A 16821-nucleotide genomic window follows, 5' to 3' on the forward strand; every position below is an offset into this window, starting at 1 on the left:
CCTCGATGTACACATTGCAGAACAGGGGTAAAAGACTATTTTCCTTTCTTGCAACCTTTTTAATCATAGCATTTCGGTCTTCCACTCTTATTATTCCTTTTTGGCTCTAGTGTACGTAGTGTAATATCCGTCTCTCCCTATAGCTTACCCTGTTTTCCTCAGAATTACGAATATTTTGCACCAATTTACATTGCAGAACGCTTTTCTCGGTCGATAAATCCTATGAACGTGTCTTGGTTTTTCTTTAGTCTTGATTCCATTATCAGCGATGACGTCAGAACTGCCTTTACCTTTCTAAAGCAAATTGATCGAGATCTAACACAACCTTAGTTTTCTATTCTGTTCTTCTCATCACTGTTCGTGTCAGCAGCTTGGATACATGAGCTTTTAAGCTCATTGTCCAATAATTTTCGCAGTTGTCAGCTCTTGCAGTCTACAAATCTAGATATTGCACGATTCGATCAGCCATCCAAATGGAGACCCATAATGAAGCGCCTTTCAAACTCTGTCGGGTATGATAACGCTGTCCCACACGAACTCATAGTGACCACTCAACATCTGACGCTGTTCATTTTCCTTACATACCCTGCCAGCCCGGGTAAAAACACTAAACTCGAACAACACATATGTACTCTCGTGACCGTTCTATCTGTCACCGAGAATTGCAAGTCTGATTACTTAATATACCTGCCAATTGAGTACACGTGACCCAAATGATATTGACATCTGATCCTTTATTCTGGGTGCTTCATTTTTTTTCTTTCAGGGCGTACATTCATCGCATAGCAAAAGGAGAAGGAAGAGAAGATCTGTGTTCAAGTTCCATCGACAACGAGATCATTAGAAACGGAGCACAAGCTCGGACCAGGAAAGGATGGTGAAGGAAAGGGGCCGTGTTCTTTCAGACGAACCATGTTGGCATTTGCCTGTAGCAATTTTGGGAAATAGTGGGAAAGGTAAATTAGGTTACTGGGACGCGGGTTTGAACCGCCGTCCTCCCGAGTGCGGGTCCAACGTGCTAACCACTGCGTCATATCGCTGGATGACACAGTAGTACTGACACACTGCATACTAATTTTTTTTTTCTTCATTTATTTTAAAAGCTGTCAATCCCTACAAATTTAGCCTTGACTGGTTGTCTCTAGTGTCAAGGAAATACACTGAAGCCCCAAAGCAGCTGGTATAGGCATGCGTATTCAAATTCAAATATATGTAAGCAGGCAGAATACGGCGCTGCGGTCGGAAACGCCTATATAAGACAACAAGTGTCTGGCGCAGTTCTTAGATCGGTTACTGCTGCTGCAATGGCGGGTTATAAGGTTTAAGTGAGTTTGAACATGGGGTTAAGTCGGTGCACGAGCGATAGGACATAGCATCTCCGAGGTAGCGATGAAGTGGGAATCTTCATTTCACAGGTGTACCGTGAATGTCAGGAATCCGGTAAAACACCAAATTTCCGACATAGTTGCGGCAAGAACGGGACCAACGACGAGAGGATCCAATCCTTTCCCAAATTGCTGCAGATTTCAATGCTGGACCATCAACAAGCATCAGCGTGCTAATCATACAACGAAATATCATCGATATTGGCTTTCGGAACCGAAGGCCCACTCGTATACCCTTGATGACAGCAGCACAAATTTTTACGCCTCCCTGGGCCCGTCAACACCGACACTGGATGACTGGAAACATGTTGCCTTGTCGGACGAGTCTCGTTTCAAATTGTATCGAGCGGATGGACGAGCACGGGATGGAGACAGCCTCATGAACACATGGACCTTGCATGTCAGCAGGAGACTGTTCAAGGTGGTGGAGGCTCTGTAATGGTGTGGGCTGTGTGCAGTTGGAGTGATATGGGACCCCTAATACGTCTAGATACGACTCTGAAAGGTGACACGTACGTAAGCATCCTGTATGATCACCTGTATCCATTCATGTCAATTGTGCATTCCGACGGACTTGGGCAATTCTAGAAGAACAATACGACACTCCATACGTCCAGAATTGCTACAGAGTGGCTCCAGGATCACTCTTCTGAGTTTAAACACTTCCGCTGGCCACCAAATTCCCCCGACAAGAACATTATTGAGCATATCTGGCATGCCTGCCAGCGTGCTGTTCAGAACAGACCTCCATCCAATCTTACTCTTACGGATTTATGGACAGCCCTACAGAATTCATTGTGTCAGTTCCATCCAGCATTGCTTCTGACATTAGTTGAGTCCATGCCATTTCGTGTTGAGACATTTCTGCATGCTTATGGGGGCCCTACACGATACTAGGCAGGTGTACGAGCTTCTTTGGGTCTTAAGTGTATTAACTGATGTCTTAATAGGTCCCAATATCATGTACCTTCTTCCAGTTCGTGTTTCCCGCATCTTCCTCTGATCGCATTTATTAATCCAATTAATTTTCCGCATTTTTGTGGGAAACTTCATCTCATTCCGTGAAAAAGTCAGGCATTAATGAATGTCAAACGGTTGCACTGTCTTCTTCTCAATTATTACCACTGTCTATTACTAATTTCCGTAGTGTGCTGTGCTCCAGACCCACGTCGTCAGAAATTTCATTCAAAAGTGAATTCCTATGGTTTACATTAAGTGACAACGAGGAATCACTCTAGTGATTCTCTAGCAGAAGTAGGTTCTTACTCATTGGTCTGAAGATGACCACAGTAGTGGTCGAAACCGGTTACCGTACTAAATAAATTGTGATCAGGACTGTTTTTAATAGTAAATAGATCAAAGTTCGGTGCCACTGCATAAAATTTCTGCTAAGTCAGAAACTTACTCCCTCGCACCGAATTGTACAATGTTCAACACTGCGGCATTCTAGTCGCCCAAAACCTGTCTTCGTAACTTCCGCTAAACCTTCCGACTCACATAAACACAAGAATCCCACTCAGGTAACCCCTGATTCACACAGTGTCCATCACTCAGCCCACCAAGTCCGCATATGCCTGCACCAACACACTGCCTCCAAATCCCCTACTTTTAGCATCCTATTACAGTAAAGGAGATAAAAACAACATCTGGTAACCTCAATTAAAATTATTGGCGCCGCTTCAAAATCCACAGCTACTGAAGCCAGACAGGGCTCATATATTGTTCGGCTTCAGTAATCGTTTATTAAATTTCTCTTTGGTTGCTATACTTTGATTAATATGAAACAAGCCATTAGAAGTGACCACGAGCCCGTTGATTTCCTGACTTCTTCTCCTGATCTTTCCACTGGTGATGACCATTTGTCACTAAATAACAGATCAATATCCTTAACATCGGTATTTTGCAGAATTCTTGAACATATTCTAAGTTCGAATATTAGTAATTTCCTTGAGACGGAAGAGCTCCTGTCCACCAATCTGAACGAGTTTACAAAACGTCGCGCTTACGGAACTCAGCTTGCCCTTTTGAGAAATGATATCCTGTGAACCATGGACGAAGAGCAATAGGCAGACTCCATATTCTTAGATTTCCTGAGAGCGTTAGACAAGATACTCGACTTGCAGACTGTTAATGAAGGTCCGAGCATACGGATTAGGTTCCCAGATATGTCTCTCGATGACTTCTTAAATAATAAAACACAGAAGGATGGCAAGAGTTCATCAGAGACACGGTTATCTTGAAGAGAGCCCATGAGAAGTGTGACAGGACCTCTCTTGTTCCCTCTATACTCGCACATTACTGATCTGTCGGACAGGACGAGCAGCAGTCAGTGACTGCTGACGCTGTAGTACACCAGAAAGTATCGTCCTTGATTTACTGTAGAAGGATACAGGATGGCTTAGAATTTCTATTTGGTATGATAAATAGCACTTTCAACATCTTTTGTGGTTTTCCTTGTTTGAAGCGCAACGTCACGTATGTTAATTGTAGCTAATACTCTGCATTACACTGTAGATATCAAGAAACAATGAGATGATTTCAAAATACTTCAGAATGCCCTTCAGTTCAGTGCGTGTCTCCGCAGTCAAATTAAAATTAAAAGCGAGTTCAAACGTCCTCTGTAATCCTGGAAAATGTTTAGCAAATGGACGTATAGCATCTATCCACACAGACCATCTCTTTTCCTATAGCCCGTGAAGCGATGATCCAATATTTTTATCAAAAACTTTCTACGTTTGGGCATAAACATTTAAAAAAAAAATTGTTTCCGAAACAGTTCAGAAAAGCGACTATACGTGCCCATCTCTGTAACATAGACGCAACAAAGACTTAGTGAATGAGCACTGACAATCTGGAAGCTGTAAACCATAACGTTTCAGCTCACCCCATAACATTTTAGCGACTGATTGACCAGTCTTCAGGTCACCCTCAATAAAGACGAGAGAACGCTATTTAATTCAGTACTGGTTTTCTTCATCGATGGGAACGCAGAGCAGTAAAAAGCATTTTGGTCTGTTTGGCCTCCATCGAGAATCGCATTTAAAGAAGTAAAAGCAGAAGATATGTATTTATTACGTTTTACCTCTGTTAAAATCGTTGTCAAACAAAGTCTCCAGTTTTCGCCATGAATTCGTTCTGAACATCATCTAACGTATAGTGAATCATGCATTTTTCTCGTTCTTGTGATGCTTCAGCCTTGATTAAATGCTCTTTTGTAGCCTGATCAAACTTCGCCAAAAAACTGCCAATGTGATAATCTCCGGCTATGTTACTACCAACTTTCAAAGTGAACAGTACTGCCTGTTCCGACGTTATATAGGGCAAGCAATCGATGCATAGCAACCTTTTCACGTTTATCTAGCACATGGAAACGATATGCTCACACTATTCGTTATGGCACTTTTCACCCAAGCAATGAACTTGTCTGTTTATTCTAATCGAATTCTTGTCACATACACGCGAAGCACGGTTTGCTATGTTTAAAAACGAACCTAAATATGTAAAACTCGTATCACTTGAAAACTGGAAAAATCTAGTAGTGACGAAATAATCAGCTAGTCTAGGTTGAAGACGAAATGATCTTAGTCGTTAGGACATGTTTCTGCATTTCATTGATTCCAAATCTACTTGTTACACGTACTCGTTTGTTCTTTCCCATGGCTGTGATTGTCTTAGTATCGTCAATCCGTTTTCCTTCAAGTGACACAATGGGGGGAGGGGGGGGGACGTTCTTCAAATGCGTGATAAACGCGTTGCGAGGTGTGGACCATGGTGGATATTCAACTATAAGCGTCGCTCCCAGAATTAAATCCTGCCCTAATCTTTACGCTCTTCGACAAAAAAGGAAGTAACTGTAGGGGATAAGGAGATAGAAATTTTCAGCATAAATGGTAGACTATGAAATAAGGAACTGCAGTTTGTAAAAATTACAGCACCCAGAAAGAGACATTTGATCACAATTAAATTCATTCCACTGATTCACAAATGATTATCATTACAGAACCTTGGATGCTCCATGTCATTATAGCCCACGTGCTGCTATCGGTCTCTCTAGATGTCGTGGTATGAAATCAGAGGGGCCTGGATACGCTGCAGGCGGAACGCATTGCGACACAGTCTGTCCGTGCATCCACAAAGCTCGACAGTGGTTGCAGCAGAAACAGAGCAAACTGCCAGACATGATCGATGGGCGACACATTAGGCGAAGATGTAGGCCAGAGAAGAGGCGGTACCTGTGGTTCTGCAAGGAAGGATTGCACATTCTTCGCCACATGTGAATGAGCATTGTGCTGCTGAAATGTGGCATATTAAATGGCCTGCAGAAGGGGCTGGGTCTGGGAATCTAGAACTTCCCTGGTGGAGTGGTTGCTTCCCTAAACCATTGCACTTGGTGTTTGTCCGCTGTACCGTTGAACATTGCAGTCTGCCATGTTGCCTTCACCACGGTTATGTATAACACGTCGCCGGTCATCACTGTAGGACAAGCTGAATTGGAACTAGTTCGAACACATTACGTTTTGCCACACAGCGCGCCAGTGACAACGTTCTCGTGCCCCTACCTGTCTGAGCCATCGGTGATGAGTACTAAAGCGAAGCTGGCGCAATGGCGTGCGTGCCATCTATCCATTCCTCAGCTGACGGCGTCGAACTGTTGGAGGAGACATGCCGACACAAGGGGAGGTGTTAAAACGTCGAGCCAGTAGAAATAATCAAGTTGGGCGCGGACCGCAGAGGGAACATCCAGAGCCGCAGCAGATGAAAAACGGAGCGGCAACGCTCCAACAGGTCGTGGTGAGCGGGCGCGGACCGCAGGGGGAACGCCTGGTACCCCAGACCGTAGATGAAACCCCCAGGAGCGGGTTTGGTGGGCGCGGACCGCAGAGGGAACACCTAGAACCGCAGCGGACGGAAAACGGAGCAGCAACGCTCCAGCAGGTCACAGGGAATGGGCGCGGACCACAGAGGAAGCGCCTGCATCCGTTGGTGGAGGGGGAAGTCCATAGGCATAAATACTGGACCAGGTCCACTCGAGGAGCAGTCTCAGGTCGCACCTGATGAAGGTCTCGAGCTACGTGACCGAAATATCGTGCAAGTACGACGCTGATATCCGGCAGAACACCCGACAACCCAAGATGTCATTAGATCGCCGGGAAAGCCTGAAGAGTTACATCAAAAGTCTCTACGTGAAGAGTTACAATAATCAAGTTGTTCCGCCAGATTCGGCTTTCAAGCAAGATGGCGGTTATCTATTTGGTTATAAATATTTGGCTATATTATTATCTATAAATCATTTACTTTGTTATTTTTGATGCGTTTAAGGCTCTTCCTGCTCATGGACAGTTTTCTAATTGATTTTGCGTTTTTTCTTTGTTCATACATAGTTATTATTCCTTTTATCGCTCTGAGCGCTATGGGACTTAACATCTTAGGTCATCAGTCCCCTAGAACTTAGAACTACTTAAACCTAACCAACCTAAGGACATCACACACATCCATGCCCGAGGCAGGATTCGAACCTGCGACCGTAGCGGTCGCGCAGTTCCAGACTGAAGCGCGTAGAATCTCTCGACCACTTCGGTCGACTATTCCTTTTATCTAAGCTTACCCACTGCATCCATAATTTCTACCATGTTACTATATTACTATACCTGTTATTTTTCTTTTAATTTCATGTGGGTTGTCAGTCACATTGTTTGCATTATTAGTGTTTCATGCGTTTTAGCCATACTATGTTTCGAGTCTTGTACAGGTTTTCATTGTTGACACAACACGACATAGATGTTCTCTTTAATCCTTTCCTACCTGCTTCTCTCCACGTATATGGTTACATCGATTGCATTTCAAATGATGACGTATCCACACAAGCAAGTTTTTCTGTAATTGTTGATACAACACGACATAAATGATGCCTTTTGTTCCTTCCTTGCTGCTTCTCATCATATAGTTCGTTGCAACTATTGCGTTTTACATGATGACATATTCATAGGTTTCAACGAAACATTTTTTATTTTGAATCTTCGTGATGCACGTAACATAATGTTTACAGATTTGTTTCGACGTACGATTACGTGCACGTTTTACGTTTCTTATTCTGGAAACGACTGTCTCACATTGCTCTTCATGATACTTCTCTGCCGGCCGGGGTGGCCCAGCGGTTCTAGGTGCTACAGTCTGGAACCGCAGGACCGCTACGGTCGCAGGTTCGAATCCTGCCTCGGGCATGGATGTGTGTGATGTCCTTAGGTTACTTAGGTTTAAGTAGTTCTAAGCTCTAGGGGACTGATGACCTAAGATGTTAAGTCCCATAGTGTTCAGAGCCATTTGAACCATTTTTGATACTTCTCTATAGATACAAATGTAAATTATTATAGAGTTTCATCCAGTATTTACCAATTTATAGTCTTATTCATTGCTTCACAAGGATTTAAAGTCACTTAGTCTTGTACAAAAAGGTGTGCATTATTCAGGAACACACATTTTCAATAACTTTCCGGCAGCCATAAAAAGCTTAACAACCAATGAAATTCAGTTTAAGAGAAGCCTAAAGAATTTATTGGGGGCCAACTCCTTCTACTCCACCGATGAATTTCTCAGTATAACCAACTGATTTTTATATATATATAACTTCTGCACAATTTCAGTAAAGTAATGTGTTCATTGTAAATAAGTTCAGTGCAGTAATGTGCTCATTGTAAATAAGTATTTAGTAGTTGTATTATACGTTTGTTACCTTATAAATAAATAAATAAAACCTCTTTTTATTTTAAATTCAGTGCATTAGTATTTGTAACATGATTCTTTCGTATATCGTCCATTAAAAAATGACGACCATGCCACTTGGGACCTGTGGAATGGTACATTAGCTTTGAGTTGTAAATATTTGTCATGTATTGTTGTTTTTCTGACATGTTCTACATCCTGGAGGACCTCCTCGCTACAGATCAATTAGAATGAAAGTAAATCTAATATAATGTATTGTTTTACTATCGATATATGTAATTATTTACCCATGAATCCATATAGAAGACGTTATTACTTTCTACATAGGACATTATCAGTAGTGGATATTTATCCTACTTCAAGGTTGTCTTGTTTTCGACATAGGTTTCCTCTTTAATTTACAGGACGAATTCGCTTTCTTCTTCTTAGTTTACTCTTTTATTCAACTTACCTGCTTCAGTTTCCTTCTTCCCTCCTACGTTACGTTATGTAATGTTGTTAATCGCTACACATGGATTAGCAGCTTCATCTAGAACAAATTTTAACTTGATTTGGCACTTACCTGGCCACACATGGTTTAACCACTAAATGAGAATGCTGTTTACCTAGTTATGATTTTATTTGTGATTTTTCCGATTATTATACCTTTTACATGTGTCTTATTTATTTTTACGTAGTGGAAGTTCGTTACTGTTACCTCTGACAGACCGTTGCAGATACTTTTATTATTACGTAGATGAAATGTCATATATTATTTGAGATTGTCGTTTTCCGTCTGATATGTAGTGGTTCTTGTTATTCTATACATTTTATATGCCTTGGGTGCAATGTATAACTGTTTGCTATTACTTTTAATAATTGCATATGGACGCCCTTTTAATATTACTGATTGTTAAACACTGGTGAAACACCTTGCTTAAATTAAATGTTGGCAATGATTTTCCGTTATGCTCCCAAGTATATTAATTGATTCTTATATTCCTGTCTTATGACCCATGGCCCGATCTACTTTTCTGTTCATCAGGTAATTATCCTCTTTTCTATTGTTGATTGTTATACTTGATCATATTGTTGTTTATACAGGAGCATGGTAATGATGTAGCATGAGGTTGAAACGAGTAGCGTAATAAAGAGTTCATAATTTTCGGCTGAATGTGTACTTCTGTTTACTTCAAAACGGTGGCCATTCCCCGCTTTACTCACACTATGAGGCTAATACTCTCTCGTCGCTGTGTACGACCGTCTCCTACTTATTGGTTCTACAGAAGGACCACAGTCCCTTATGAGCCGTAATGTCACAGTTCGACAAACCCATTGGCGCGCAGGATTAGCCGAGCAGTCTAAGGCGCTGCAGTCATGGACTGTGCGGCTGGTCCCGGCGGAGGTTCGATTCCTCCCTCGGGCATGGGCGTGTGTGTTTCTCCTTAGGATAATTTAGTATAAGTAGTGTGTAAGCTTAGGGACTGAAGACCTTAGCAGTTCAGTCCCATAAGATTTCACACAGATTTGATTTTTTTTTTTTTTTTTTTTGACAAACTCATTTCTCTGAAACCAATTATTCCGGCCCGTTCGAACTCACTCGTTTGCTGATATTGCGCCCTATGACATCGACAAGGCTTACCGCCACTTGCTTGCAAGTTTCCGCTATATGTACTCCGCACCGACTGAGCGTGGCGTAACGCTGATACGCCCGGTCCCACAAAAGATAGCGCCGCTCCGTCCACATGCTTACCACCTCTCTGCAGTCTTAATTGCTTGCTATTTTCCAATTCTTCTACACACTTCTATTGTTAATTGACTGAGAATATCCCATACAGTCGTTGCAGTTTTCACAAACAGTAATGTAAAATAGAAAGAATGTACTGAACGAACAGACAACAAGAGAATTCCAAAGACGTAGTAATATAAGCCAACAGCACGAAAAAATCTACAAATCCCTTGATCATATGACAGGACAATTCACATTCACCTTAAAGACAATGATGATGAATGATTCTAAATCAAATTTTAGGAGCGGTAGTATGACAGCATACCCCTATTACGAGAAATGTAAACTGATTCACCAAAATGCACGGGAAGCATGTTCCTAGATCCGCGAGTGTAGACAGATGTTTGGTGAGGATGAGTGAGTTAACCGACACGCATGCTTGGTAATGAGTCTATCATATCGAAGCTTACTCGTGAATTCGGGGCTCGAGGTCAAAACGTACAGTATCGCCTCTCATATCAGAAAGTATCAGCTTAATTAACAAGTATTTCCTTCGTTACGTTCTTCACGATTTGCTTTACTGGGCATTCCAACTGGTATAGGTAACGAGAAGTTAGTCAATCGTGCGAGACCTAATAAAGTAAATGGTAATCTATATTGAAGGTGGATGGGTAGAAGGAGAGGAAAGGGAAGGAACTAATGATACCAACTACATTGGGACTTTGTGCGGAATCGCCATGTGAAAATGTATGCCACACCAGGACTCGAACCCAGGATCTCCTGCTTATTAGGCACTTGCGTTAACATCTGCGCCACCCACGCTCAGTGTTTATCGCAGATGCATGGACAATCTCGGCACGCTCCGGCTGAGCCATACATCCACTACCCCCACTTACACGCAGTCACCATCCATGTCGTCCATGCTCGGTAATTTTAGATTCTCGCTGGAGGTCGAATGTAAATCAGCACTGAAGGTTATGGATTTACTGCCCATCGAGGCGAATTAATTATATGAATGTGTGGTGTCTGTTCTTTCGGACATGCTCGAAAGAACAGACCCCACACACTCATATAAAGTATTTAGTTGTTGAAACTTCCTGTCAGATTAAAAGTGTGTGCCGGACGGAGACTCGAACTCGGGACCTTTGCCTTTCGCGGGCTAGTGCTCTACCAACTGAGCTACCCAGCTGTAATTCCGCCTGTACCTCGACTCCTACCTTCCAAACTTCACAGAAGCTCTCCTGTGAAACTTGCAGAACGAGCGCTCCTGGAAGAAAGGATATTACGGAGACGTGGCTTTGCCACAGCCTGGGGGATGTTTCCAGAATGAAATTTCATTCTGGATACATAGTTGTTAATTAAGCAACAGCCAAGGAGGAACAATGGCACTGTCCTTCAGCAAACTCTCCGCTGTGGTACCCTGCATGAAGAAAACGGTAGAAATCAGATTAGCGATCAACTGAAAATCAAAATGCGCTACCACGGATTAATCGAAACAAAGGAATTTGCCACCTTGGAAGCAAAATTTCATATGACAGACGAAATAAGGAGGACATAAAAAGGAAAGTAATGCACCGAGACTTACCTGGACGAAGAAGGTCTATTTCTATAAAACATTGGCCTTAGTTGGAGAAAGAGAGTCGAAGCGTTTGAGATGTGGTGCTGCAGAAGGATGTTGAAAATCTGGTGGAATGAGGAGGCTCTCCCCAGAATCAGGGAGGGAAGGAAGATGTGGAAAACATTAACAAGAACGAGGAGTATGATAGGATACGAGTTAAGAAAGCAAGGAATAACTTCCGTGGTAGATGAGAGAACTGCATACGGGAATAAAGACATTGAAATGTAGCCGACAAATAATTGAGGATATTCGGTGCTAGTGGTGCTCTGAGACGAAGAGGTTGGCATAGAGGGTCGGGGGGAGACGGGGTGGGGAAGTGGCGGGGGGGGGGGGTATTCGTGGTGGGCCGCGTAGTAGCATTTAGAGCACTGATGACAAAAAAGTTGCACCGGACAAGTATTTTACAACCGGACGACACGTCGCTCTGGTAGAGTCGTCTGCTGCGAGTCGGATGCTCGCAAGCTTCAGTGAGTAGCGTCAGGACATCGCAGCAACTGACTTACCATGATTTTCGGCCACTCAGTTTAAATGACAAATATAACAAGAAAAGAGTCGAATATACGGAATCCGGATACTCCTCTCACCTCCGCGCCCGCAAATTGTTTAAGAGGCCAGAGGTCACACAGTGGGTAGTGACGTGGAGCCGGACCGCGCCGGTCGCCCGTAACGCCGGCGCTTACGATAAAGCAGCCACCAGGCAGTGCAGACGGGGCCGTTCTGCAGACGGCGCCGCGCTTGGCGGGCAGCCAATTCCGGCCCAATATCCCCCCAGGACCCGCGCCATTTCCCTCCCACAACTTCTTCTTCTTCCTGCGTTCACTCTTTTTCTTTCTCTCCGCAGCCACAACGACCTCCCGTGGAACTTACGCTCGCTGGAGAAAAACCAGATCAACGACTTCGACTTCAACCGCGACCTCACGCAGGACCCGCGCTGGAACTGCACCTCGTGCTTCACCGACCTGCCGCGTCTGCGGAAGGGCAAGGTCGGCGCCCAGGTAAGCGCACGCTCTCCGGCAGCGAATCCAACACAGTTCCTCACCTCGCTATTATCTGTATAATTAAACATCCAACCCGCGCACGTTATACAGTCAACGTTGCAGGTTGCCTTTTTCCAGAGCTAACAAAAAGTTAAATTTTCAATATTTTACACAATTATTCACAGAATTTAAACATTTTTCAATATTTCACACAATTATTCACAGAATTTAAACATTTTAAATGCTATTATAATCCACTCATTACTACTACTACTACTACTACTACTACTACTACTACGTGATCAGACCCAGTGGACCGCACGCATCTCCTCCACTGTACTCTGTCCATTGCTGCTATCCGTCATCCGTCCACATCTATTGACACTTGGTTTAAACCTTCATGGAGTCCATCCCTCCAACGCTTCTTGGGTCTCCCTGGCGGTCTCTTTCCTGTAGGTGTGAAATCCAGGAGCTTCCTAGGCCATCTGTGATCCTCCATCCGGGCCACATGGCCGGCCCACTGCATTCGTTTGACTTTGACAGTTCCTACTATGTTGGGCTGCTGGTATAGTTCCTCAAGCTCTCGGTTGTATCTGATCCTCCATTTCCCTGTATCTGCATCCAGAACCGGACCGAAGATCTTCCGAAGCACTTTTCTCTCAAAAACAAGGAGCTTATGGAAGTCCTGTGTCCGGATACTCCATGTCTCACAGCCATATAGAACAACAGGCTGTATCAGGGTTTTGTTCAGTCGAATCTTGAACTGCCTCGAGAGATATCAGTACCGAAGCAGTTGTGTTAGGCTCTGGTAATATCGGTTTCCTGCTTGTATTCTGGCATTGATCTCTGCTTCACGTAGCGAGTTCTCAGTTAAAAGTGCCCCTAGTTATTTGAATTCTTGCACTCTCTTGTAGGACTGGTCCCCAGCCTGCAGTGATTGTAGATGATCAGCATTCCGACAATGAACACGCGTCATAACGAGGTACTCTGTCTTTGCTTCGTTTATGTTTAGCCCAAATTTGCTGGCAGACTCCTTTCGTTCTTTGGTCATTTGCTCCAACTCCTCTTCCGACCTAGAGAGTAAACAGATGTCGTCTGCATAGGCTAAGTATGCCAGTCTCTTTCATTCAATTTCAATCCCTTTGTTCTCTTGGAAGGTCTCGCGTACGATCTTCTCGAGGGCAAAGTTGAACTCATTAAGAGTTATAATCGTATGTGTTAAAGGTTTAACAAAATAATAGAAGAATTTAAGTTAGAAACTGCGTGTACAACTAGAGTGAAGTGGTCGGAAGCTGGTTTGGCAGAGGAAACGTACTGGGACCATCAACAATGTGTATTTAGACAGTTTATTAAAAATAAATAAAAAATCAAAAACTTTACAAAAATAAAAATACATCAGGTATATGACAGTGGGGTAAAAGCTTGAGGTAAATAACAAACTGCTGCACAGGTAGTAAACAAAGTGAAACAACCAAATAAAACAACTTAAAGCCAAGGTCCAAGTGCCTTCCACAACAAAGTACGATCTTGAATTGTTGCAGACAGAAACAGTTAAATTTGCGGCTTGCTTCATAGGTAGAAATTGTAAGAAATCAAATGACAAACTTAGCAATTCAAAGTTTGCTCAAGGCCAAATAAAAGCAAGTGAAAAAAACTGAATGTTACAAGTAGGCGCAGTACAAAGCTACCAAAATGTAGCAAGTGGAAGGTTAGTTTAACGCCCAAAGGCACCTTTTACCATTAAGTCAACTGCCTTAAAGTTACTCGTACGCGAAGTACAAGCAGCTACCAAAATGAGTCTGAGCAACTGAGCTAAAGGCTTACAGCCCAATAAATAAAAAGCATATACGCAGTGAGGTAAACAGTTGCAATGAAAATTCAATGAACAACTAGAAATTAAGAGCATAAATACTAGAGTTAAAATTATAGTCCGAATCGAATTTCACCCTCTTTCTAACGAGGAACTTGAACATCTTTTACGTTTTGCTTTTATTTGTTTCTTTTTAAAGGAAAGCATTTACTGAATTAATGACTGGCGTACATATAACAAGCTTTAGAATAGGTGGAGGTACTTTAGGTTTAACCTTAAGTTTGGTAACAATACAAGGAGTCCATAAGCAACAACAGGTGCTCGTGGCGCAGTGGCCGAGCAAACAGCAGCCTGAACGTATTTGGACGGAGTTACTCAGAATTGCATAAAGATTAAGAGACAGCTTCCAAAATAGTAACGTCTGGGATTGATAACTAGGGCACATGGGCTGCTGGAGTAGAATGCTGAATCCATTTAAGGATACAAACATTTATTTTCACCACTTTAACTCAAACAGAGCACTGGTAACAATACAATGATTAATTAGTATTTGCAAATTGCGGTGATCTATACCAATTATTCAACTGTATAAAGGCAACGAGAATAGATCAAAAAATTTAAAAGAGAGAACTGCCTTATGGTCCCAACTTTAAATTATGAAAAATTACTTTACACCAGTATAGCTTTAACATAACTACAGGCCTGAGCTCACTAGTCAATTATCAGGCCTTGTGAATATGAAAAATAACAATTTGTAAAAGCTATTATGTTTCAAAAAAATACTCTTATAGCAAGATCTCTTAAATATGTGAATTAACTATTACGAAAAACATTCGGCAATATGATGTTATGGTAACCTGAAAAATCTACACAGCTGTCAGCACATTCTCGACCATTGGCGTTCACATCGGCCGCGCGTCTGAATTCCGTGCTCCAGAGCTCAAGTGACAACGACAGGCAGGAGGGCCTGCGTACACCAATAACGGCTTCAAGAACACACAAACCCAATATTAGTACGCAGTTCACTAAAATACTAAAACCAACAGCCAAGCACTGGGTAGCACCAAATGCAGGAAGAGATTTTAAACGTTATAGTGCGACACTCGCAGTTACTATTAAAGCAATAGTTCATTAAACAATCTCCAATGACGTGAAATTTCACATGATAAATTTATAAACAACAACTAACTCAAGGTGATAATGACCAGAAAATTCGCACACAACCCTAAATACCAAAGCACCGTTCGACGGGGCAAAATTGTTACTATTATAGTTGCCAACAAAAAGAAGTTGGCAATTCCAATTTAAATTTGCGGCTGAAGAGTCATTCAGAGAATGAACTTCGATTCACAGAATTTGACCACTTGAAAGATTTACAATAATAACAAAAAAAGAAATCGCCGAATATCGGCCACAATTGTATTGCAACGGAACCTGGGCCCAGCGCAGTTACATGGACTTGCAGTACCAAGTATCCTGGACCCAAGTACAAGTGGTTTAAGGAATGACTAGCGAAAATCGAAGTGGCCACACGGAGCACTGACATCGAAAAGTTCCACTACAAAATGACTCATCATTTAAAGTTAGTACAGGAGCTCGCCGTTAACACGCTCGCCAATCTAAACACCCGCACTCTCATGTTTCGAGATGGACACGACTCTTAAACAGAGCCCATGTTCACCGGTGACTGCTTCCGCACTCCCGTTCCACTCGCCACCAGCCCCAGGCGCCGTGCGTCCTTGCAGTACACCAAACGCCGATTGACTACTCGCGATGCTTCGTGCGCTGTCTTCCCTATGTTACTGCCGCCGATCGAATCTCCGTCACTGCCCCAACCGAGTCTCCTCTCGCGAGCTGTGGCCGTTCTAAACAGAGGGCGCTAGGACGTCGCAAAGTGTGAAACCCAGAGAGCAACATCACAGAACCAACAACTAACAAATAATAAACAAGCAGACAATAGTTCAAACAACACCAAATCATAAATAACATTGATTTAATTCAATCAGCTCTCGATCTAGATAGCTGATTGAATTAAATCAATGTTATTTATGATTTGGTGTTGTTTGAACTATTGTTTGAACAAGCTGGATTTAGGAAAGGAAGAGGAACTAGAGATCAAATTGCTAACATTCGGTGGATTATGGAAAAAGCGAGAGAATTCCAGAAAGATGTGTACCTCTGCTTTATTGACTACGCCAAAGCCTTTGACTGCGTCGATCACAACAAATTATGGAACGTACTGAAAAACATGGGTGTACCAGATCACCTCATTCATCTGATACGGAGTTTATACCTTGACCAAGAAGCCACGGTGAGAACTATGTATGGAACAACGAAATGGATAAAGATTCAGAAAGGGGTCCGGCAAGGCTGCATACTGTCACCGTATTTATTCAATCTGTATTCAGAACATGTCATGAGGAATGCGAGGCTAGATGAAGGAGAAACAGGAATTAAAATAGCTGGAATAAATGTAAACAACCTCAGGTACGCGGATGATACGATCCTGTTGGCAGAAAGTGAAGAAGAATTGAGAACACTCTTACTGAAGGTGAAATACGAAAGTGAAAAGGCTGGTCTTATGCTGAATGTGAAGAAAACGA

At 42.7% G+C, this 16821-nt stretch overlaps 1 protein-coding gene across 1 annotated transcript in view; it reads left to right on the forward strand.

Moving 5' to 3' along the window:
- Positions 1-16821, forward strand: part of LOC124802968 (dipeptidase 1-like) — a 309953-nt gene that overhangs the window by 44621 nt on the left and 248511 nt on the right. Inside the window, exon 3 of the mRNA XM_047264059.1 lies at positions 12273-12426. Coding sequence (XP_047120015.1) covers positions 12273-12426 — 154 coding nt within the window. The remainder of the gene's footprint in view (positions 1-12272; positions 12427-16821) is intronic.

The sequence above is a fragment of the Schistocerca piceifrons genome, chromosome 6 (genome assembly GCF_021461385.2).
Source record: "Schistocerca piceifrons isolate TAMUIC-IGC-003096 chromosome 6, iqSchPice1.1, whole genome shotgun sequence".
In the NCBI taxonomy this organism is placed as follows: Eukaryota; Metazoa; Arthropoda; class Insecta; order Orthoptera; family Acrididae; genus Schistocerca; species Schistocerca piceifrons.